The 24372-nt window shown below is 43.7% G+C and overlaps 1 protein-coding gene across 2 annotated transcripts in view; it reads right to left on the bottom strand.

Moving 5' to 3' along the window:
* Window positions 1–24372, bottom strand: part of DAPK2 (death associated protein kinase 2) — a 640584-nt gene that overhangs the window by 74797 nt on the left and 541415 nt on the right. For both annotated transcript variants that reach the window (XM_086959404.1, XM_086959403.1), the window contains exon 8: window positions 16562–16714. In XM_086959404.1, coding sequence (XP_086815530.1) covers window positions 16562–16714 — 153 coding nt within the window. The remainder of the gene's footprint in view (window positions 1–16561; window positions 16715–24372) is intronic.

Below are 24372 nucleotides of genomic sequence, written 5' to 3' on the forward strand. Positions count from 1 at the left end.
AAGGGTAAACATATTCCGCCTGCAGAAGATAGGGCCTAGCCTTTCTGTCTCCATTCAAGTGATTTACAGAACCCGCATCCATAGAAGGCCCATGGCCCCACTCAATGCACGAAGAAATATATGCACACACTAGCATTTAGTGATGAGCAGCCTTTGCTCGAGCGACCTTTACTTCAGACAATACATCCTCCAAACTCAAGATATTAGATAATACCAGAAGTGCAGGTCGTCCTGACATCCAAGACTCCTCTACTAGCACGAAAGTCAGCTCCCCCAGCTTCCCCCAGTTACACGTCAATTCCACGTCATGACCAAGTTTGCGCGCACAAGTAGGGTAAAGGTTCCTGCTGACCATGCAGACCCTCTCCATGTATCCACCCTCCTATGACACGCCTATGACTCATCAAATGAACACCCACGTGTACGCCTTCTTACACGCCCATGTGCTCTTATCTCTCTCTTTCAAGTGCTCCGCCTGGAGTGCTCCGCCTTCGCTATGCAAGTTAATGTATGTTTTAACTATAAATAATGCACTCTGTGAATAAAGTTCAGATGACGATCCTTCCTGATCCCTAGTGGTGATGGAACCCGATTCTCCCTTAACTCGAGTTACTGAATTAAAGCCCTTTCGAATCGGACACCACGGACTCTGCCTCTCATTATATGCATGATCCTTGTTAATGTATAGAAATTCCGACAGGGTAATTAATTTACCACATAATCTGGCGCCCGAATAGGAACAAGTCCCCTTCCCCACGCGCCGGAGATGTAGGTCCAGCCCCCTGCCCCCTTCTACAGCCGTGACGGACTTCAAGTGTACACGACAGCGGGACTTCCTGCCTACTCCCTCAGGCCCACGGAGGAGACGGAGACTGCGACCAGGCATCCACACGAGGCGGTGAGGATTGCGGACTATCCCAACCAGAGCCCAAGCCGAGAGAGCAAGGTCCGAGGTATCCCGAGGCCCACCTGTTCCGAGGCGCATGCGCATGAGCAGCAGCAGTAGCAGTCACGCAGTATCGAGTTTCCGAGGCCTTTAAGTTCTGCTTCCCGGTGAGTACCGTTATTGGGAACGCATAGAGACGGGTTCATTTATTTGAGCCCGATAAAGACGTGTCTGGGTACACAGACACGGTAAAGACGTGCCCATTTCGGTGGACATGGTAAAGACGTGTCTCTTTACGAGACCAGTATGGTTGTACTGTTTTGCAGTACATAAAGTAAACAGTTTTCCAGGATCATGTTTTTTTTTTCTATGTACTAGTTAGGATGTATCTGTTTTAATGATTTAATGTTGTAGTGTGAATGGTTGTTTTCAGTCTATTCTTGTGTATATTGTGTTTTCGTTAAAGTTAGTTCCAACATGCCACTGTTTTCGAAATTACGTCAGATAGGGACCAGGAAAGGGATACTCGAAGAGTCAGTTCCCATCCCGCCTAGAGACACACCTGGCCATTTTATGTACCAGAAGCATGGGCTAGATGCCATACTGTTTTTAGACTTATGGGTAGATTACACGAAGGATCTAGAAGAAAAGTATAGATGGCCTGCCTCAGGAACATGGGATGCTGAATGCATCATGAAAGTAGAGGAAGCACTATGGAAAAAGAAAGTTAGACAGTCCCAGAAAGATGCCATTGAGTTATGGCGTAAAGAAGCGCATAGGAGAGCAGAAAAAGAATTCCACAAAGCAGAGAGAAATAAAGAGGCAGCAGAAAAAGCCAGAGAAAAAGAGCTAAAGGAAGAGGGGGAACGGGTCAAGGCAGAACAAGCAGATAGAGAAAGAAATGCCCTCATCACGGGTTTGTATCCCGTCCTCGCTGAAGGACTAGCTAAATTGACCCCCTCCGAAGTACCTGGTAATTTGCCGCCACCACTGATCCCGACTAAAGTACGTAGGCATAAACAGACAGAAGCTGAGGCTTTTATTTCCTCCTATCTAGAGGAGCCCGCTCCGGACTATGTAAACGCAGAATTCCCTCCTCCTGTCCCATCTGTCAACAATCCATTTTTTCCTCCGCCCCCACCACAGGATCAGCTTACACAACTGCGGCTTCCACCAGCCGTGAAAGACGACTTAGGACAAGGGGCAGTGGGAGGGGGGCCACCAGCATCACCACAAACACCGCCAGCATCAGGACTACAACGAACGCCACAAATGACAGCATCACCCCTTAAGCATAATGTAACAATTTCACATTGTATATACGATCCAGTACCAGGTGTGGGTGCAATGCTCGTGTTTTCACTACGATTAAGACGCGCTGTAGAGTATCTGATCACATTACCAGGCATGAAGGACAATTTAGACAAAATATACCATTTCATTAGAACGGGGGAGGGACCCGAGAGTATAGAAGAGGCGATGGAACAAAGAAAGGTGGAGGTTCAACGCACAATTTTACGTTTTCTGATTAACTGTCTGATCAGGGAACAAGACCATCCAGATAAGGGAGTAACTAGAGGTATGACTGATTGGAGTGACAACATAGCTGCCGGTAAACATGATACAGTGGAAAAGACAGAATGCATGTACAAGAAAATACGAAAAGAGATTCTAAACTTACACAGGAAAGAGTCTGACGAGAAAGAGGAGTCAGCATCAGATGATGCTGAGCACGAAACAGAGGAAGTGGATAAGATAAATTACGTAGGCAGAGCAAGACCGTTTGACAGGCCCAAGTGCCTCGACTACAGCAAACATGGACCTCCTATAAAAGAAAGATATTCCCTCGAACATCTATTCCAAGCTACTGAGAACGCACTGAAAAGACGAGTAGAGTGCGATAGACCCCACACCGTACACGAACAGGAATTAGCCCGGTCAGCCGTTCAATGGGTGTCTAATTCTAACATATATAGCAGTGACGTAGTGGCTCAGACCTTTTTGAGCCTTCCTCCAAACGAACAGCGTTTGACTGGTATTTACATGGTTCAACATCTGATCACGTTATACGAGAGTCAGCATTCTGATCCCGGTCCCTTGTATAAATTACTGGACGATATACTTCTAGAGAGATGGATAGGCCTAGGTAGCGAATTAATTAATGTCATTCTAGACCAACGACATAAGTACTTGACTTTTCTGACTACGTGCATGATTCCTGCCCCACACCATGACAGAAAGAGCTTTCAGTTAGACAGACAGAACCCCCTACGAGAGGTTCATCCCGTTAAAAATGCAAACAATGAGCTCCAGCGAGTATATGTTTACACACCCTTGACGAAAATAGAAATACTGGAAATGAAAAAGATGCTGCCCTGCCATGATAAAGACCCGGGGGGTTCCACGTGAATTAAAAGACATTCTCCGCATAGGGGATTACACGTACGCTGACATCATTAAATTATTAAAAGTACTGTTACCAGCAGGCATTTATGAAAAGCTTAAAGAGAAAGACTGGGAGGTGGGAGAGAAAAAGATAAGTTGGACAGAATTGGAAAATGAGGATAAAGGCCGGCACCCTGGTGTTGGTCTTGGGGACAAAGCCAAAGAACTACCTGAACTCTTGATACAGGTCCTGCCAAGATTATTAGTTACTAAAAAGGAAGATTGGGATGCTATTTCAGCCTGTAAACAGAAACAAGACGAAGACACCAGTGATTTTTATTCTAGATTCGAGAAATGTTTTACTATTAATAGTGGCCTTAAGCCAAGTAGTGAATCGTATCCACATCTTTTTGTGAGCAAACTAGTAGAGAATTCCTTACCCCCGATCAAGAATAGAGTACTGAAGGTTGAGAGTACCTGGCAAGCAAATAGCCCTTCCCAAATGTTGCAAATGTTACAATACCACCAGAACAGAATTAGAGAGGAACAGGAACATGAAAAGAGACGCATGAAAGATACGAAAATGAAGGTGCTAGTTGCACAATCAGTACCAGCTAGTGGGAATAAAAAGGGCACGCCACCTGTTAAAGGGAACTGTAATTATTGCAAGCAACCAGGTCACTATGTAAACGAATGTGCTGTCCTGAAACACAATATAGCTACAGGCAAAACTAAAGAAAGACCGCATCCTCCCAGACAGAATAGCACCCCACAGAACACGCAACAGACAGTAGCGAATTTTCCACCCCCACCAGCAGTTGCTACACAACAAGTCACGCAACAAATGTACCAGTACGCACAGTCAGATTATCCAGAATATCAACAGTACTCATGAAACAGCCTAGAGAGGGAGGTTGGCTTGCCCCTTATTGAGGTTCCTGTAGATCAAGAGGGTCCCTATGTACATAGTCGTGTATTGGGAAAAGACAGAAAATTTCTGATTGACACAGGGGCGAGCAGAACTACCATCAGTCATGACGAGGTTCCAGGGGCACCCCTCTCAGGCTCACAGAATATTTCCCTGGGATTTTCAGGAAAGACTATTGTTAACGAAGTGTCAAAGACAGTTCCCCTAGGAGTCGGTCCATTGTCCCGTACCACAGACTTGTTACTTACTAAGTCATGTCCAGAAAATTTGCTTGGTATAAAGACATTGAAAGAACTAGGAGCAGTTATTTGTTGTTCTCCGGAAGGAGTGCGATTGTTTTTACGTGATTTTAAAGGGCATTATGTGTTGAAAGATTTTGATCCCAGACTCCAGAATGTACCACAGCATTTATGGGCACAAGGTCCGACTGATGTAGGTTACATGCACATTACGCCACACCGTGTCACTCTCAAACCGGGAGTAGTACTGCCACGAATCCGACAATACAAGTTACCACCTGATGCCGTAGTAGCCTTACTGAAAATTGTTGACGAACTCATTGCACAGGGAGTGGTAGTAGAAACTGACTCGAATGTATGTAATTCACCTGTCATTCCTATTCTTAAACGAACAGACCCTAATGCACCACCAGTCTACAGACTAGTGATTGACCTCCGAGAACTGAACAAATGCATAATACCCCAATACCCAGTGGTCCCAGACATTTCTTCATTACTGACTGCAATTGATTCCGAGGCGACGTTCTTCACTGTAATTGATCTAAAGAACGCCTTCTTCAGTGTCCCAATACATCCAGAGAGCCAATACCTCTTCGGATTCTGTTTAAATGGACGCAGTTTTAAATTTACGAGAGCTCCTCAAGGATTCACAGAAAGTCCTAGTATTTATAGTCAAGCATTGAAAAGACAACTAGACAGTATTCACATGCCTGCCAATACCGCACTGCTCCAATATGTAGATGATATCTTGATCACAGCACGAACAGAAAGAGACTGCGAACATGCATCACTGACAGTCTTATACTTTCTGGCAGACAAGGGGCACAAAGTGTCCCCTTCGAAGTTACAATTCTGTGCACAGCAAGTGGTGTACTTTGGACACTTGCTGTCCAAGAGGGGTAGACAGCTGACACAAGACCGCATTCAGTTAATTGCCAATCTTTCACAGCCCAAGACACAAAAGGAAGTACGGGCCTTCATTGGCCTCACTTCTTACTGCAGACAATGGATTCCCCAGTATGCATATCTAGCAAAGCCACTCATACAGCTAACAACACAGGAGGCAGCGTCTTCGACTGTCCTCCCTTGGACACAAGAACATACACTTGCATTTGAAGAATTGAAAAAAGCCCTATGTCAAGCACCAGTTTTAGCGACTCCTTGTTACAGCAAGCCTTTTACGCTTTTTGTCACTGAACGAGATGGAACAGCATTATCTGTCCTTACACAAGATCAAGCAGGAAAACACAAGCCTTGTGCTTATTTTTCTAGTACATTGGATCCAGTGGCCCAGGCTCTGTCTGCATGCCTAAAATCAGTTGCAGCAACAGCCCTAGCAATAAGACAGAGTGATTCCATAGTGTTAGGACACCCGCTGACAGTACAGGTTCCACATTCAGTGGAAGTTCTCTTGAACAGGACCCAGACACAACACCTGACTGTAGCAAGACTGACAGGATATGAACTGACATTATTTCAGCCACACATAGAGATCAGACGATGCAATAATCTCAACCCTGCTACACTCTTGCCCTCAAGCACAGCAGATACTGCACCACATGACTGTGTGGAAGTAGTTAATACAGTAACGAAGCCAAGACAAGACTTGACAGACATTGCATTAACCGACCCTGACCTGACACTTTATGTGGATGGTTCATGCATGAGAACGAGCACAGGAGAGTTAGTGGCCGCATATGCCGTGACCACTGATACTGAAGTCATAGAGACACAAAGAATAGACACACTGTCAGCCCAAGCAGCAGACCTCATCGCTCTGCCTGCATACGAGCCAAGAACTTGAAAGTAAACATATATACGGATTCACAGTACGCTTTCGGAGTCGTTCATGACTTCGGAGTGTTATGGCAGGAGAGAGGTTTCCTGACCTCTCATGGGGCCAAAATTCAGCATGGTCCCCTTATTCAGGCTCTGTTAGAAGCAATACACTTGCCTACAGCCATAGCCATCATGAAGTGCAAAGCACATACGTAAGTCACAGACACCATTTCCCAGGGTAACGACCTGGCAGATCGAACAGCTAAACTTACATCCCAGACTCCAACAGAGACTCCAACAGACACGACAAAGACAAAAGTTCCATCACTGACAAACTGCATGACAGTCAGGGATCCCTCACAAGATGTACTCGACATCCAGACACATGCCACTCCAGACGAAATAAAGAAATGGACTGAACAAGGAGGAGTCCAGACTGACCAGGGGTGGATGACAAAAGGCAAAGCTACATGGTTTCTTCCTGACTCTATGGTTCAAGTCATCATAAACTCAGCACATAGTCCCGCACACTTAGGAGAAAAGGCTATGCTAGACAGTTTACAGAATATTTGGTTCAACAAGCACCTACGTGCAGCAGCCAAACAGAAAGTACGTACCTGCAGGATCTGTTGCCAGTTCAATCCAGGCAAAGGCATTCCAGTGGAACAAGGTGGATTTCATCCTCCTGACCACCCTTTTGAAGTCCTCCAGATGGATTATATCCAGATGGACAGATGTCGAGGATACAAATATGTCCTAGTAGTTGTATGTGCACTATCTAGATGGACAGAAGCGTACCCAGTCCCAGATTACACTGCTGTGACCACTGCCAGGCAGTTGGTTCGAGAGTTCTTTCCGCGGTACGGATTGCCCCGTGTCGTGTACTCAGATAACGGTCAGCCATTCTCCTCTGAATTAATGAAACAAGTATCTCTTCTGTTAGGGTACCAGTGGAAGTTCCATTGTGTACGGCACCCAGAGGCAGCCGGACTTGTAGAGAGGCACAACCAAACACTTAAGACAAAATTAGCGAAAGTCTGTGCAGAAAAAGGCGTGGATTGGATGGTAGCCTTGCCGGTTGCCCTCTTTTACATGCGTATGGTAGCTCATTCCAGAACAGGACTGTCCCCTTAGGAGGTGGTTTTTGGTAGACCGCCGAATATGTGTGGTACGCCTATGCCAAAGAGAATTACCGATGTTGACAGTAATATGCTGACAGATTACCTGGCTTCCTTGATGTCTGCACTCCTCTCTTGTCGTTCACAGGTTGCAGCCGCCTTCCCCGACAACACCCAAGTTAAAGAACATACCATCGTTCCAGGAGACGTAGTGCTGGTGCGGAATTTCGATCGTTCAAGCCCTCTCGAGCCCCGCTGGCGAACACCGAAGTTAGTACTGCTTACAACGAGGACTGCCGTCAAGGTCGAGGGACGTAAGGGCTGGATCCATGCCCAACACATCAAGAAATTCCATGGAAATACCGGAACTGTGATCGAAACTAAAGACTGCCCCGAAACCAGTGACTCAAAGCCCCCTTTGCTAGAAAAGACTCCACAACAGGAGTATAGGTCAAAATTACGGTCTAGTAAGTCAGACAGCGTTTAATTGTTTAAGTCCACCCTTTGGTGAATCGGTTAGACAGGTTCCTGACATGTATAAGATCGTAGACCAGAATAGCAGACAGAGAGATAAGAAAGAGAAGTGCTGCGAGACCTTACGCAGTAGATGTATAGTAACTCTGATTATTATGTTTCTTCTAAGTATATCGATTATATGTATCAGCTTGACGCTACATGTTTTCTTTCCTCCTATTGCTTCACATATACGTTCTTCCTTCAATGACACTATAGAGCACACATTCAGTGATCTGCCACCCCATGAACTGTCGTATCGACTAGCACTGCGCAACAATACTTTTATTCGAGTGTTGCACCATTCTCATCAGACCAGCAATGTAACGAATTGTTGGGTATGTGCCCGACTCCCACCTTATCAGAAAACGAAGGGAGTTTTGCCCCTCTTTCCTTTCCCGTTCTCGCACAATGGTTCGTGCGGAGCATGGTTTGCTTTAATGTCATCACAAGACAGAAAGTTCATAGATTCCCGGAGTGATTGGATCTGGGGAGATTTGAATATAGTAATGAATAAGGCATGTTTTCCAGACGAAGATGGTCTTCCCCAGAGAAAAGGAACAGATCTAGAAAATGAAGTGTACGAACAAGGAAATGCTTCCCTTAACTTTATGATTCTGAATGTCCAGTCCGAGAAAAATACAGGTCCACCATTCATATCAGTCTTACCAGTAAAAGGTGAATTATGCAGTAGAAAGAAAGGATCAGTGCATTTAGGACACAGTGATTGTAATACTGTGGTCGAGTTCAATGATAAAGGAAAGTCTACTTTCAAAGCTTCCCGCCATTCTTATTTCATTTGCGGTCAGACAGCCTATGTACGTCTGCCCTTAGACTGGGGTGGGAAGTGTTATATAGCGTTCCTACTGCCACCCGTTTTTCTAGCCCCATCCCATTATCATCGAGATTCCCGACTAGTACATGTTAGACACAAGAGGGAGACTGATTCCCCAGTTGTCGATCAGACTGAGACAGCTTTGAAGCAATATACAGATTTCAATAAAGGATTCTTTTTCTTCATAGGTCCCGTCCAAAACAGTAAATTAATACGCAGGTTAACAAGAACTCTTGAAGCAGTAGTGAATGAGACTACATCTGCTCTAGCTAACTTGACTGAGGAGCAGTCTGCTATGAGACTTGTTGTTCTTCAGAATCACCTTGTTCTTGACGTCATCCTGGCAGATAGGGGCGGAGCTTGTAGAGTGATTGGCTCCAGTTGTTGCGTGTTTATTCCTAATAACGCGCCATCCGTGTACGCAGCAATAACAAGACTCCATAAGATAGCTCACGAGATACACCAAAACCCAGGCACATGGACTTGGTCCGGTTGGCTCTGGAGTGTAATATCAGCATGGGGATGGAAAGTGTTATCATTCCTAGGAATGATACTGCTAGTTATATTCAGTTGCTGTCTCTGTCTGCAATGTGGCCCGGCGATTTGCGGCTTGTGTGCCACTGCCTGTATTCCCCATCCACGTATACAAAAGAAAAAAGACGAGCAAATTATGCTGTATGATCAGATATATGGTATCATGAATATAGATGTGTCCTGAAGGGCACAGTAGGAGACAAGGAGGGAATGAGGAAATAGAACTTTTTCGTGGCCAGTGTGTCCCCCTACATGTACCCTATATATGTACATATACCCCATGTATGTCCATGTCATCATGCAATTCCTTTCTCATGCCTGTAATAATAATGCCCCTGCATTTCCATCCAATGTTCACATGTCAGTTACCAAGCCCTCCATGAAAGAAACGTTAATTCTGCACTGAGGCCTATGTTGCCAATGCATTTACATGGTGCACGTTTAAAAGTCGAGATGAACTCGTTTTTGTGGCTCAGCCGAGCCTGACACTCTGAAAGCTGCAGTTCAGCTATGTATCCCTGACCTCTCACATACTTCCTGCTCAGCCGAGAGGTGCCCAGCTCGGCCTGCCAAGACAGTATTTTGCCTACAGTTATCTGCCCTGCTCCACAGAAACACATTCCTGCTTAATGAAAAGGGTAAACATATTCCGCCTGCAGAAGATAGGGCCTAGCCTTTCTGTCTCCATTCAAGTGATTTACAGAACCCGCATCCATAGAAGGCCCGTGGCCCCACTCAATGCACGAAGAAATATATGCACACACTAGCATTTAGTGATGAGCAGCCTTTGCTCGAGCGACCTTTACTTCAGACAATACATCCTCCAAACTCAAGATATTAGATAATACCAGAAGTGCAGGTCGTCCTGGCATCCAAGACTCCTCTACTAGCACGAAAGTCAGCTCCGCCCAGCTACCCCCAGTTACACGTCAATTCCACGTCATGACCAAGTTTGCGCGCACAAGTAGGGTAAAGGTTCCTGCTGACCATGCAGACCCTCTCCATGTATCCACCCCCCTATGACACGCCTATGACTCATCAAGTGAACACCCACGTGTACGCCTTCTTACACGCCCATGTGCTCTTATCTCTCTCTTTCACTTGCTCCGCCTGGAGTGCTCCGCCTTCGCTATGCAAGTTAATGTATGTTTTAACTATAAATAATGCACTCTGTGAATAAAGTTCAGATGACGATCCTTCCTGATCCCTAGTGGTGATGGAACCCGATTCTCCCTTAACTCGAGTTACTGAATTAAAGCCCTTTTGAATCGGACACCACGGACTCTGCCTCTTATTATATGCATGATCCTTGTTAATGTATAGAAATTCCGACAGGGTCATTAATTTATTTACCACAGCATGTAGCTAGGGCCAGTTGTATCGCCATATAGCAGATATCCCATTGGACAAGAAGTGGCTTCGTAAAAGGAAGGCGTACATATTTAGTGTGCTGCATCGAAGGGTAGGATCATGTTCCACCAACTGCACAGCCTCCACTGTGTGCAGGTGAAAGACTTGCACTGCTTCGGGACCCCCCGCGCTTGTTCAAATATTTTAGTCCGCACAACGAGAGCTAGGTATTAAAAAGAAGTTGCTAATTTAGACACAAGGTGAATGCTTCGTGTCTTGGCGGGCTAGCGATGAATACAGCACTTTTCACCTTGAGGTTGCCAACATTCACTCCTATTTTTTTGATGTGCTCGCAGTTCAATGTGCTGCAAGTTTTTGTCTCAGAAGTCCCTACTAGTCCTGATTTAAGGGTATGATATGCACTGTACAAATTATGCAGTACAATGCAGGCCAGTGTTCTATTTTCACCAAAAAAAACAACGTGGGAACTGTTTCACAGTGGCAACCTTGTAGCGGTCTCAGCAAAGAAGGCGAAGATTGAAAGTGTATGGAGTCTGACTCCACCTCAAGCCTGGTTCAGTGGGCCCTGCTGGTGTGGGCGAAGTTAGGTTCCAGTGTTCAACTTTCACCAGCAACAAAATTCACACAACCTTCTAGACATGATCCATTTTGCAGCTTGCGTTATTTACACAAAAAGTTAACCGCCCTCTTTGTTGTCAGGGGAAAGTTTATGATGCTTAACAGCACCGAAATACGCTTAAAATCCTACACATTAATATTGTGTGATTATACGAAATTGCCTTGTAGGTAAGTCACCATTCCATGAGACCACAAAACTTAAAATAGTATACCTGCGTCACGGTGCACGATCGCGTTGCATCTCCAGGTATCGCTCCCCAGTAGCATATTATGAGCAACACTGGATGACTTAATGAGTCAGAATTAAGCATATCTCTGGGCTAAATTCAATGCAGAAAGATAGCCTGGTGAGTCCAAGATAGGGAGCAGAAATCTCTCAGTCACGATTCAACCTGGACAGAGTCAATAGAGGATTTATTTTACTTGATAGTTACACCCATGGTAATTCAGCTTCTGGCGGGTACCATATAAAATATCAATATATCCAGAGTAAGCATGGGCGGAAAATCCGTTTCGCTCGCGGATTTTCGGTAAATTCGCAATCCGCGAGATCCGCGAATCTCCCGCAAAATCCGCAAATCCGCGAGCAGCGGATTTTATGGCTTGCTCGCACTGTTCGCGTGAGTTCGCGGCTTGCCAGTACAACTTCGCACCCCGCGAGTAAGTGCTAAATTGCAGAAATACGATCTTAGCAAAACTGAAACTACTTACCAGGTTCAAAAGTTCAGGCTCATCATTAGTAGCCATTTCCTGTAGTGCTTCCTGAGGGGCCCCTCCAGAGTTCAGTTGCCAGTTGCAACTATTATGTGACCCTGCTCTGAACCTCAGAATAGTTACACATATGCCACAAAGGTCCTGAATTACAGCTAAGGGAGACAAGCAGGAGCCAGGCTGGAAGTTAAAATCCATTAATCAGCCCCTAATTCATTATTGTCAGTTGGGGCAGGGCAGGTGTTGTAACTAATTTTGCAACAATTAAAGCACTTAGCAAGTGCAAAAGATCACTAATCAGGAAGCACTAAGGAAGCAGGTGCCAGCTAAAAAAATATTCTGTGACACATTAATCAGCCCCAAATTAATTCAGGTCACTTGAGGCAGGGAAGGTGTGCTTTGCCGAAAATAATGTACACTGGACAACCAGAGGGTGTGGTGATGAAACAGAGGGTGGCATGGGTGGGCCAGAGGGTGGCATGAGTAGTCAGAGAGTGGCAGTGGTGACAGAGAGTGGCAGTGATGAAGAAGAGTGTCCCAAACAGGCTGGACACGTAGAAACAACAAGTTCGCAAAACTTGCGACCCGACAGGTAAGTTCGCAAATTGCGAAATTGTAAAAACCCTCGCGAACTGGCAGAAACACGCGCGAACACAAAAAAAAAAAATCCGGAAATTCGCGGGAATTCGCGGATTTTGCGGATTGCGAGTTCGCAAATCCGCAAAATTCACGAACTTGAGATTCGCAAAATTCGCCCATGCTTAATCCAGAGTGATGCGTCCTCTGTTGACGCTGGAGTTGGCAGCTGTTACCTGTCCTGCAGGAGCAGGCGGCCTCAACAGGTTGGTGCCAGCAGTCGATTTTCTAATCCCCGCAGCCCGATCTTTGAAATCTACATGACTCGTGAACAGCTGAGCAATGCATGCTGGACGGGCAAAATGAAATTAAAACACCATGCATCTCAGCAAATGAAAGCACTGCTCATATGCTTTTTAAAACAGTACACAGTATAAGAAAATTTCGAGGATTGGCTGGGTCAGGTGACCACAGTGCTTCATCTGAGACCAATGGGGCTGTGTTGCTTGTCCAGCTCGCTGACAGCTCTGTCTAGGGAAACCATAAACTGAACATGTTGGGTTGGCCATAATCAAAATACCGGCCAATCGGACATGCGCAGTTGAGTCAAATAGCCCTAGCTGCCAGTAGGCAATAAAGCCACGCCTACTACTGTTTGCCGGGAGAGGCAGCTCGATGTGGTGGCATACATGCAGTTGGTATGTATGGTGTAATGCACTGAATGTATGTAATGTAATGGCTGCAGTCAGGAGGTCAACGACCCTATGCCCCTTATGTGGAAACCGCCACTGATTTACTGTATTTATCTGGTGCTCAAATTATGTAAGGTAAAGGTAAAAACTTTATTTGCATAGTTACTTAAAACCATTGCAATGCATACAATTAATACAACCATATTAAAATGTTCCATATTTAAAAGTGAATGCTCCCTCATGAGCGTCGCAACATGACCTTCAAAAGACGTTTCAATGTCAATACAATTTAAGTGTCCCAGATGTTTTTGTCTTTACTGCCTGTGAGAGGTTGTAATCCGCTGTAAGATTTATCCAATCACTTAGTAAAATTTCCCCCATAGCGCAATGGACTACAAAGTGACAATCAGTTTGGCATTTTTAAGCGAGCTGCTTCGAGAAATTTAACTAACCTAGTGTTCAGTTGTGGTGATGAGGGATCAAAGCATGCCAGGACAGCTTGTCTCCTTGACCTGATACCTCTTTGATTAAAGCAAGTTTTTAGCAGCTGTCTCCTTTCTTGACACAGCTCAGTGCAGGTGCAGATTGTATGAATGATGTCGCCCGAGTCCTTATTGCACAGACTACAGAGAGTAAAAGCCTGCTCCCTTTTCCAAGGTGGAAGCTGCTGCGTAGTTGGTAACACTCCAAGTCTGAACTTTAAAAATTTTTGTTTTAGTATTTTTGAATATCCCAGATTAAAGTAATGTTGTGGGGCTAAGTGCTTATATGTGGCCAAGGTCATCCAGGCATGCGCTCTGAGCGAGAAGGTCGCCTTATCCTCTAGCAAGGAGAGTGTCTTCAGCGTCTTCCACACCGTTTTTTTGAACGCCGAATGGAGGCAGTGTGTGTCCCATAAGGGGGACAGGCCTGTGATCGTCAGAGCCTCCTCAAGATATTGGCCTGCGGGTGATTTCGGCCTCTGTTGAAACTCTTGCCAGAGGAGATAGTTTAAAGTGTTAGGGTCTGCTGACCTAATCTTGTGCCAGCAGTTAATGAAAGCGCCGTAGCTAGCCCAAGTTTGCTTTATAAGGCCAAATTCCAGACGAATTTGTGCCGGTGAAGTGTAGGTCGGGAGGCTGAACAATGTTCTATATGCTTTAACAACTGTTTTGTTCAGCAGATTGCTGACTCTCCCACACAGTGCCTCAGTGCCGTAAGTAATAGAAGGCAATATTTTGGCCCGGGCTACCATCAGAAGTGGATTCAGAGTAGGGCCCAGTAATTTGGCTGAGACTCCCTTCAAAGAGAGTGCAAGAATCATCCCTTTCCTTTTGATCTCCTGTTGCTGGCTGTTGGCTAGACCATCTTTGTCTATATATATACCCAGGTATTTGTAAGCCTCTGCTGACTCGACATGTTTATTACCCAGGCGCCACTGATAGGGCTTTTTTCGTTTCTTGTTTATTGTCATGGACCTTGTTTTATTTAAGTTTATTGAGAGACAATTTTCTTTTGCATAGACCTCTAGACAGTTCAAGAGATGTTGCAGGCCCACTGCGGTGTAGCTGAGTAGGACAACGTCGTCCGCATAGAGTAGATTAGATATTGGGGAGCCCCCTAACCTGGGTGGGTGCGAGTTGCAGTTGTTAAGTGCCGGGGTTAAGTCTGCCATGAATAGGTTGAATAGCATGGGGGCCAGCACGCAGCCCTGTTTCAACCCTTTCGTTGTTTGAATTTTCCTTGAAAGATGCGTTCCTGAGCCCAATTTTACTTGAACCCAGGTGTTGGAGTGTAGGAGCATGATCAGTGATAGAAGATTGTTGGAAATACCCCATCTGGCTAGCTTCGACCATAGTTTGGTGCTCAAATTATGTGGAATCCAGGCCATAGCGTATGCAGAGAAAAGTTTCAATGGGGTGGCGGAGAGACGGGGATACACAAATGTGAAAATGAAAGAGAAATACATGATGCCTTTTTATGGTTAAGTTGGTATATAAAATAACTAACCACCTGGAGGCCACAAACATTTCAAGCCACTGGTGCCCAGGTGGACGGTTTATGTTGTTGATGTATTGTAATTATGACCCTGATGTCCAACTAATTTATTTTTTAAATATTTGTCAGTTAAACTCTCTGATAAGTAACATTCAATGATCTGAATACTCCCCCCCCCAAACCACACCCATTACTGCGCATCCTCATGCAAACTAAGGGCAAAAGTGAGAAAAGTAATGTTGGAACCGCGAGTATTCTTAAACATATGGGTTTGTTTTCTAAAAGTTATTGCCACCTCTAGCTCATTTAAAGGCTGTTTCCTCACAACTTTAAATAAATGAGCTATGTGCAGCAATGCTCAAGTAATTCCTGGACTTTTGGAATACCATGAGTAGGATTATACTTAATATATAAATTTAGTGCCACTGATCGCCTGTAGTGTCATATTGTGGGATGGTTCTAATATATCTTGAAATGCATCTTCCTTGGTCGCCCCTGTGCACTGGCCGTTCTCGCTTATAGGGCTGTCAGGTGTTTGGCAGATTCCCTCTGTCTCATAGAGTTGGGACTCTCAGGAGAGGGGCATCATTCACCAGGCACCATGCTCTTTCAGGGCCCTCTGCTGCAAATGTCTTTCAATCAATCCTGCCCTAGTTATTAAATGTAGTGCAGCTAATACAGGTACAAAGCAACAAGATACCAGATGCTGCAGCTTCATCTTTTCTTTTTCCCCTGAAAGATATTTTCTGAACGTATAAATAGGTAATCTTCGACCCACGTCCCACAAAAAAGTCTGAAACGCCTGCCTACTGTAGGTCTGTGAATTGAGACAAGTTCGTGGTCGGGAGGGAAGTGAGTGAAACAACTTCAAGAAGTCTGTACAGTCAGTATTCGCAAAACTGAAAACCTGCGATCGAATGAGCGAAACCTCAAATGGAGATAGAAACCTCCCTTCCTGCCCCAAACACCAATACAATTAAATACACAAGCAGGCTGTGGAACGCAAATGGATAGAATGCATAGAGAAGGTGTCCAATGGCTTGCAATGACGCTTTCCCTGTCCCTCTTTCCACCATGTGCTGGAGAAAAGAGCAGATGATACCTCCTCTGCATAAGCAAGAAATTAGTTTAGCCCGTATTCTTCCAGGGGAAGAAATTGTTAATGTTCAGGCATGAATAAACATTGCATCTTTTACGGCATGTTTTTCTTGACATCAAAACAAATATTTCTGAAGCAAAATATGTACACACACGCACACAAACAGAGGCAGGGAACATTACACCCTATCTGGGCAGATCCGCACCACCAACATTTCAGTTATGACAACACCGGAGTTCTCTAGATGCCCAAGAGCCACAATACTGCAACCTCCAACACCAGGGTGTAATGTGCTCTCACCTGGTCTCCTTTACCAGCAGTTTTCGGATGAAATCTTTAGCCAGGTCGCTGGTATGACTGAAGAACTCTTCGTCAAATTCATAGCTGACCGCAGTGATGTTTGCCAGAGTTTCCTGTTTGGTGTCACCGAGAAAAGGAGAGGCTCCGCTTAACCTAAAGGAGACAAACAGAATGCATGGAGGCTTAGGGTACCAGAGAAGGCAGCGCCTGGTAGCATGTGGACCATTATTAGCAACCACCACTAGAACTCACCTAACACACACAGGCAGACAAACAGGCCAACCATCCCTGGTTTATGTATGCCCCTTCCTTAATCTACTTAAAATGAGGTCAAAATAAAGGAGCTTGTATCAGTGGTCTGTAAAATCTCAGAATGCTATTCAGGGTGCAAATTAGGCAATTTCTTGCAGGGGGAGGGCAGTCCCAGGTAGTTATTGACTGCGGTGGAGTACAAGGGCGTCGGGCGCAGATAACACAGTGAAACCTTAACCATACACAAAGAAAACTGCTTTTGGACAGTTGGTCAATGTGGGTAAATCATTTTCAATAGGTATGGTGGCACTTTTTTTTATATGCATTAGCATCCTCCTCTGTGGCCTTAAAAGGCAAATAATTACAGATGAACTACTAATTAAATACATTAAAGAGGGTTTCCTCATAAGGCAAAGACACTTTTCCTTTCAATGTATCGCACAGTTTTTGTTAAATTGAAGTCAAGTCACAGCATATTGGTTCTCCTGGCAGCCATATCATAACATATTTAGGTGGTGTGAATACACACTGCAGCCCACATTTCAAATGTAACTTCCATGCCCGCGGTGTGCTTTCTGCCCATCTACCAGACCCTTATAGGAAAGTGAAATAGCCAAATGAGGTGGAACCAAATTTAACAGCACGATTTTAGGGCCCAGTCAAAACTGTGGCACCGAGTACACTTGTCACTGTGCACAGTGTCTTAGTAGCTGCATAAATAGTGTCCTGTACAAGGTAACAAATCTGCAGTAACTATTAAGAACACGCAAATTTCCTCCACAATACTATAATATCAAAATATGTTTAAGGAGGGCAGACTGAAGGTGAATAAAGCTACAACCCTTTAGGCAAGAAACATCTGTGCCGCACCCAAAACATTACCTATTAGTTCTAGTGTTTAATAAACATATTTCCCAAAAGAAAACCAAACTCTAACACCTCCCTTGTCCAAGCACGTTGACTCATAGTACTAATAATTAACATAATGCTAGTGAGAGGTAAACTAAAAATACTGAACCAATGATGGTTGCCAATGTATCTGACAAAACGGTGCAGGCCTAAAACATGGCAGAGTATCTTAGCCTCTTTTATTCTTTCAGGGCAACAAATTGGTCCTAGATTGAATTAGCCACAATCATTTATATACCAAGGCTAGGGCCTTGCCTGCTGAACAATCTACAAAACAGGGTTAGAGTCATGAGTGTCAGTGCAATATCTACATCTGCTTAAAAAGCTTTTATAGCAAATGTACAAATGGCATTTTGTTTCTCAAAAAGTGAGAGGTACAATTTAAACCCCAGGGAAGAATTTGTTTTTTTCCATCATTGACTGAAACTACTTGTAGTTTTGTTTTCGTAATTTTATCCGGCACGGAGATCTCAGCAGTTAAACTTATTAATACCAATTCTGGCAATATATATATATGAGATCTTCTGTTACCTGTTGTGCCTCATCTGTAGTAGTGCCTTGCCAGCATATAGAAGCAAACCTCTGAGATCATAAATGGGGTACAGTGATAGAATTATGGGCACAATTGACGAAAAAAGGCGTAAAAATACTGGCAGAGATTTACATTGCTGCTTGAACATACTTTTATGGGGTTTTTCCTATTCACTAATATTCTCAGTGGTATGTCTGGAAAGAAGAGTCACATGTAAACGTTTAGGCATACTCCTGAGAATGTCATGTAACAATTCCTGCATGGCCCGATCCCACTATGCGGAGTGCTGCACAGCGTAGAAGTCCGCACGGGGCATGGAGACCTCTTTCAAAAATGCATGTTTTTTAATGAATTTCTGGGGGAAATCTTTTTTCCCTTGGAGAAAACTCTTATCCCTACACCTCGACCAAACTTTGGGGTGCACTGTTTCCCTTCCCATCCTGGAAAGGGAGTTATTGAAGCTCTTGGCTGGAGTACATCTCCGACCAGCTCCACAGTGGAAAGGGATGGGAGAGGAAATGGAAAGGGATGGGAAATGGAAAATCCCCACAAATGTACATTTTTGTGAGCATTCCAAAACCTAAAAGACAAATCATGGCTTTGAATGCTCACTTCTCACTTTATGAGTGGGATTTACTACTACAGATTTCTGAGCATTTCTGGCAAGGAAATCCATCGTAGTAAATGTATTTATGCCCACCAGGAATATCTTTGTAAATTCCTAGCATGCCAAAAATAAGTATTTTTGACCATAAACTTACTTTTGTAGCCGAAAATATCCTTTGTGAATATGCCCCTACAATGGTACAAGTGGATGTAGAGGAGCTTTTTTTATCCCTGACATATTGCAGACTAGTCTGTAGCCATCGATTTGTAAATGTAAAATGGCAAACATGCGGATATTTTCTCAACTGTGTGATTATCAGTGATTTATACTATCTTAAAAAAATCTGTATCTTTTTAATGCATTTCTAGAATTTTACTTTTCATATTGTTTATGAATGATTATAAACTGAATGAACATTGTTTTTTTTTAGATTTGCTATACCATAAATTATACAAGGATAAAAAATCTAAAGGGAAAAAGCACTGGCAAAGTAATATTGGCCCACCAGCCCTAGCCCTAACTCTTTTTATACTGATGTGTACATGTGCAGTGGTGGCTACCCACTAGGCTGCTTTACACAGCCTGGTGAGGAACATGCAAAGGCTCCCTGCCCCCATCTGGGCACCGAATCACGGCGCTCAGACCAATCACATCGCTGTATTTCAGCATTGTGATTGGCTCAGGGGAGCCTGGGTGCTTCCTCCTGCTGGACCAGAGACAGGACGTAGAGGACGTAGAGGACGGAGGAGAGGCGGCGGCTGGCTGTCACAGGTAAGTGGTGTTGCCCCCCTGCTGCTCCACCACAGCCACTACTGTAAATGTGATCACACAAAATGCCATTAATCACAGTGCAAGAAAGCAAGTGAATAATTTGGGCTTGCCCATTTCCATAAGTTGTACGGTTTAGTGGGCATAAGCAAAATATGAATGTGACCAATGATTGAGGGGGCGGGACCAAAGTCTGTCTTTGTTTGTATTTAGGTAAGCATTTTTTATTTATGAATGTCTTTTATTAGATGAGCCCAGTCCTAAAAAGGTGAATACCATAAATAGCCTTGCAAATGCTGACTTGCCAATTCTGTAGTTCAGGAAACACTGTAGAGACGTTTAGGAAATAACAATGATATGCTAAGTAATATGTATTCACTCCACCATTAATAATATCAATACTGGATGAACCGTTATGTGAGGCGTCAGCGGAAGAATGATTTTGAGGACTACATAGCCTGCTATGTGGGTAATAGATTTCAGAACAGACATAAAATATAATCAATTGTATTACATTGATTATGCACAAGAGGGCCAAAGTATATATTCGGAATTTAACACTTATGTATGAAGTGGAAGAAAACACAAATGATGATTGTTGTGAAGAGACATTTGATTGTGGCAAGAGGTCGAAATATAGATTCCAAAGAGCAAGAAGGGTGAGGAAGAGATTGTCTAATGTACATCAAGTATGAATAAGGATGGGAGGACCAATTGAGAGCAAAGCACATTGGTGTGTTTATACTATAGGAAAGAAGAGGACAGATTGCTAAATGCTGCTAGATTTACTCCTGAGTGTAGACACAGTGAGCACACTAGGAGAGTTTGATGAAGGTTTAGGTTGTAAAGGTTAGTAGTAGTAGAAGGAAGAAGACTCTAGGACCTGGTTTTGCAGAGTGGTATATGCAGTAACTGGTTGATGGAGTAAGGGTCCAAGCTGTTAGAATGTTTTTAGGTGATGTGAAGCTGGACTGAATTGAAATTCCAGCACATCAACTTTGATCTTATTTGCTGGGTTGAGATCTAGAGTTTGGAAAACCATTGGTAGAGTTCACAACTCAGTCAAGGCTCAGGAGGTGGTAAAGAGGCTTTATTAAAAAGAGTTGAAAATTAAATATGACCCCACTAGTCATTGCCAGGTAATGCAATATGATGACTTTTGAGAAAGGACTAGGGTAGGTCATGGCAAGTTCAGAGAATCCACAATTATCCTGACGTTTTTGTGAAGAAGGTAGTATGTTTAAAAGTTTTCTACATCACACAAGGGACTAATAGGGTCGTAATCATGTGGTTCGCCAAATATGTAATATACCTGTGGGTTTATCACTGAGGGGCATTAAAATCTGTTGTGTCAAGTGGCACTGGCTGTCTTGCTCAGTACATAGAAGTCATTAGGTTACATCCAGTTGTGTATCAAACGCTTTAGGGATGTTCGTGACAAACATTCCCTCCCACACATTTGGGAGATAACAAAACCAGAGTGGCATCAGGGTTTTACCACACTTTGCTGGTCATCACTGTACGACAGGATGAGGGTTCATTGTGGGTGTTTGAGCTACGCAGCCTTCCTCACCACACAGATATTTCATGCTTTGGAGGTTGCCATTGTGGTGTTCAGAGGTACCGATTCCTATAGGGAAATGGACAACTTTTTTGGGAGCACACAGGGGTCAAATTCCTACAGAATGACCATCTGATGCTCAGAAGAGATGCTGGACGGTATTATGATGAGGCTAAAGAAATAGCCTATCATTTTGAACAAGAGCAGTCTGACAAAAAATCCAGATTACAACTGGGCCGGATATCTCTTACCCCTGTACAAACTCCTTCCTGTGCAGGAGTCAGAATTTTGAGTTGTGTGTCTTTTATTGCACCTGACAACTAACGGGTGCGATACAGTCTGGTTCTTTGCCTGTGTTAAGCCTGCCAGAATGTAATTGGATAAAAAAGGCCCAATAAATACTGGGACACGCACAATTTCATACTTTACACACCAACATATGCATGTTTTGCCCCATTTTAAGGCAAAACTAATAAAAGGCAATAAGTATTCCTCCTGATAAATACCGAACCCTTGGATATTGGTTTTATTAGGTAAGATAACTATTTTCAGGCCCTACCGGGTACACGTTGATACAGCCACTGCGGAATATTATAAGTGTGGGTGGAGAGCAGAGAATATCTAGGCCACAAGTTACCAACTTCTAAACACATTCCATCCTAACATTCGGATGTTTTAACACAATCCCACCAAAGAGATGTATCACAAGTATTTCCTCAGCATATATTTACTGCAACACCAACCATTTAAATATATTATACTCTCCTGAACCTTATTTGGAAAAATTGGTTAGACCTATCCTGTATGGAAATGATGCAGAACTAGTACCACAAGTTGACCTATCTGCTTCACAATATTAAAATCTTGGAAGATGCCCAATGGACGTTTAATGAAGTATTTGACAAAGCCAACAATAGTGGGACTGTCACAGATGGGAACTATGAAACCATACCCAGTTGGCAGACCATAAACAAATGTAATACACCTTTTCCCTCTCATTCTCCTATCCTGTGTCCTCCTTCTTCACTGCTCTCTTTCTGCACCCGCTGCTCCCCTGCCACCGAAGCCAACTTGTTAAAGAGTAAAGAGGATTTGGGGCAAGGATATTACACTTGCTCAGCTATCAGTAACTTAGAAAAAAAATATTGTTCCACTTCTAAAGAATGGGAAAGGAAGTCTGTTTAATTCTACAGCAGCTGCAACTTTTAACAATCAGCGTGCTGAGGATCTGTATTCTCGGTGAGGGAAACAACCTTTACAACCCAACCATTACATCGTACTACACTTACAACGCAGTCATTACATCGCAACATCCTTTACAACGCATGTCACTACAACGCAGGCATTACAATGCATATCAATAAAATGCATGACACTACATCGCATGTCACTACAACGTAGGCATTACAACGCATAATATTCCTACACTATCCAACACTTACCCTACTGTTGTACCCCTGGAGTTAGAATAGTGATTTTTACCCCTACACTATCCAACACTTACCCTACTGTTGTACCCCCTGGAGTTAGAATAGTAACTTTTACCCCTATACTATCCAATACTTACTTTAAATGCAATGTAATGGAATGCGTTGTAATGGTATGCGTTGTAAAGGTATAATGCAATGTAATGGAATGCGTTGTAACGGATGTTGCGATGTAAAAACTGCGTTGTAAAGGCATGCATTGTAAATATATGCGTTGTATCGTCATAGATTCTCTCTGTGGTAGTAACAACCTATCTTTAATCAGACATGCACCTCCAATGTTGCGAGGGGCTCCGAAACTAGTTGCTAATCTTCCTCTATCCCTGAGGCAAGAGGATCAAAGCCTACCTGCCCATCCCAGCCTGCATTAACTCCCAGCCTGCACCGGTGTTCGAATAAAGATAACTTGCACTCTTCAGAAAGACCTCTGTTCCAGATGCCTCCATCTTGAAGATGGAGGCTCTTCTATCTCTTCAAAAGATGCGTCCCTAATATGATAGAGGCCACTATCCTCCTTAAAGGAGCTTCAAGCTACGGGACAAATGCAAAAACCACCCGAGTGGGATGGGTATGCTCAGAAGTGAGTCCCATGCTCTCCAAACCACTGGAGTCAAGCTATCCTGTCTGAAGACAGCTGATAGCCAGAAACCGGTCCTAGGATGCTTGATTCCGGTCCAGGAAAGACATGGCTTGGCAGTTAGGGCTAGACTATTCCCATGAGGCACAGGGTCAAGGCTGATTTGCTTATGGGCATATCTGACCTGGGGTGGTGTGGAGTGCAAACAACGATGGATTTAGGCCCAGATCTCTGTACTGGGGTGAATGTATGACATTGTTCTGCATTCTGTCCATCCATTGTTGTTTTTGCATTCAAGCTACGGGACAACCTCACAATCAGTACTGGTCCCTAAGGAGATGATGTTTTAATTGAAACTAAGTGATCGTGGTTGCTGATGGATATGCATGGTTCCATGAAGCCAGTCTATATCTACGTGCCACATGCCCCATAATGACGGTGATCTTCGGAGGGTACCCAACGAGAAAGAAAAATCTGGTTTTAAAAAATGTAAATGATCCTATCAAATCTGAGAAACAAGTAAAGAATTGAAGTTTTTTCATGACTGCAAAGCCATCTCGGCTAGCATTTATGTAGTATCTTTCCTTGAAGTGTAACAATTCTACTGACAAGTTTAATGGATTTTGGGATGGACTTAGGCACTGGAAGTAGGGGTGAAGGGGTGCTAGTGCTACAACATCCCCAAAATAATCATGCTGGAGTTCTCAAGGTGAATGAGAATTAAAGATGGCTTTCAATATTGTGTGTATCTTTGCACGTTTGCTGTATGTTTAAAGACCGGTCAATTGTCAGGTAATTGCTGCTTATTGTTTTGACACTGGGGTCGTTTTTTAGTATTCTTTCTCTGATAGCAAATGGAGAGGATTTTGTACAATGAACTGTGACATTTTTGAGGTGTAAACGAAAAGGCCGTAGGATGTAACTTTTTTTCTAACACACAACAAAAATATAAATACTCATAAATGAACTGTATAAAGATTTCAAAATAAATAATCAATTAGGAAAGCGCAAATGAAGTACTTTTTTGTGATTCTTAAGTGTGATGGAGACAGAGATTTTAAACGGATGAAACAAATAAGAGACTACATATGGTGATGCACAAATGACGTATATTCGCT

This window comes from Lissotriton vulgaris, chromosome 2_2 (assembly GCF_964263255.1).
Source record: "Lissotriton vulgaris chromosome 2_2, aLisVul1.2, whole genome shotgun sequence".
In the NCBI taxonomy this organism is placed as follows: Eukaryota; Metazoa; Chordata; class Amphibia; order Caudata; family Salamandridae; genus Lissotriton; species Lissotriton vulgaris.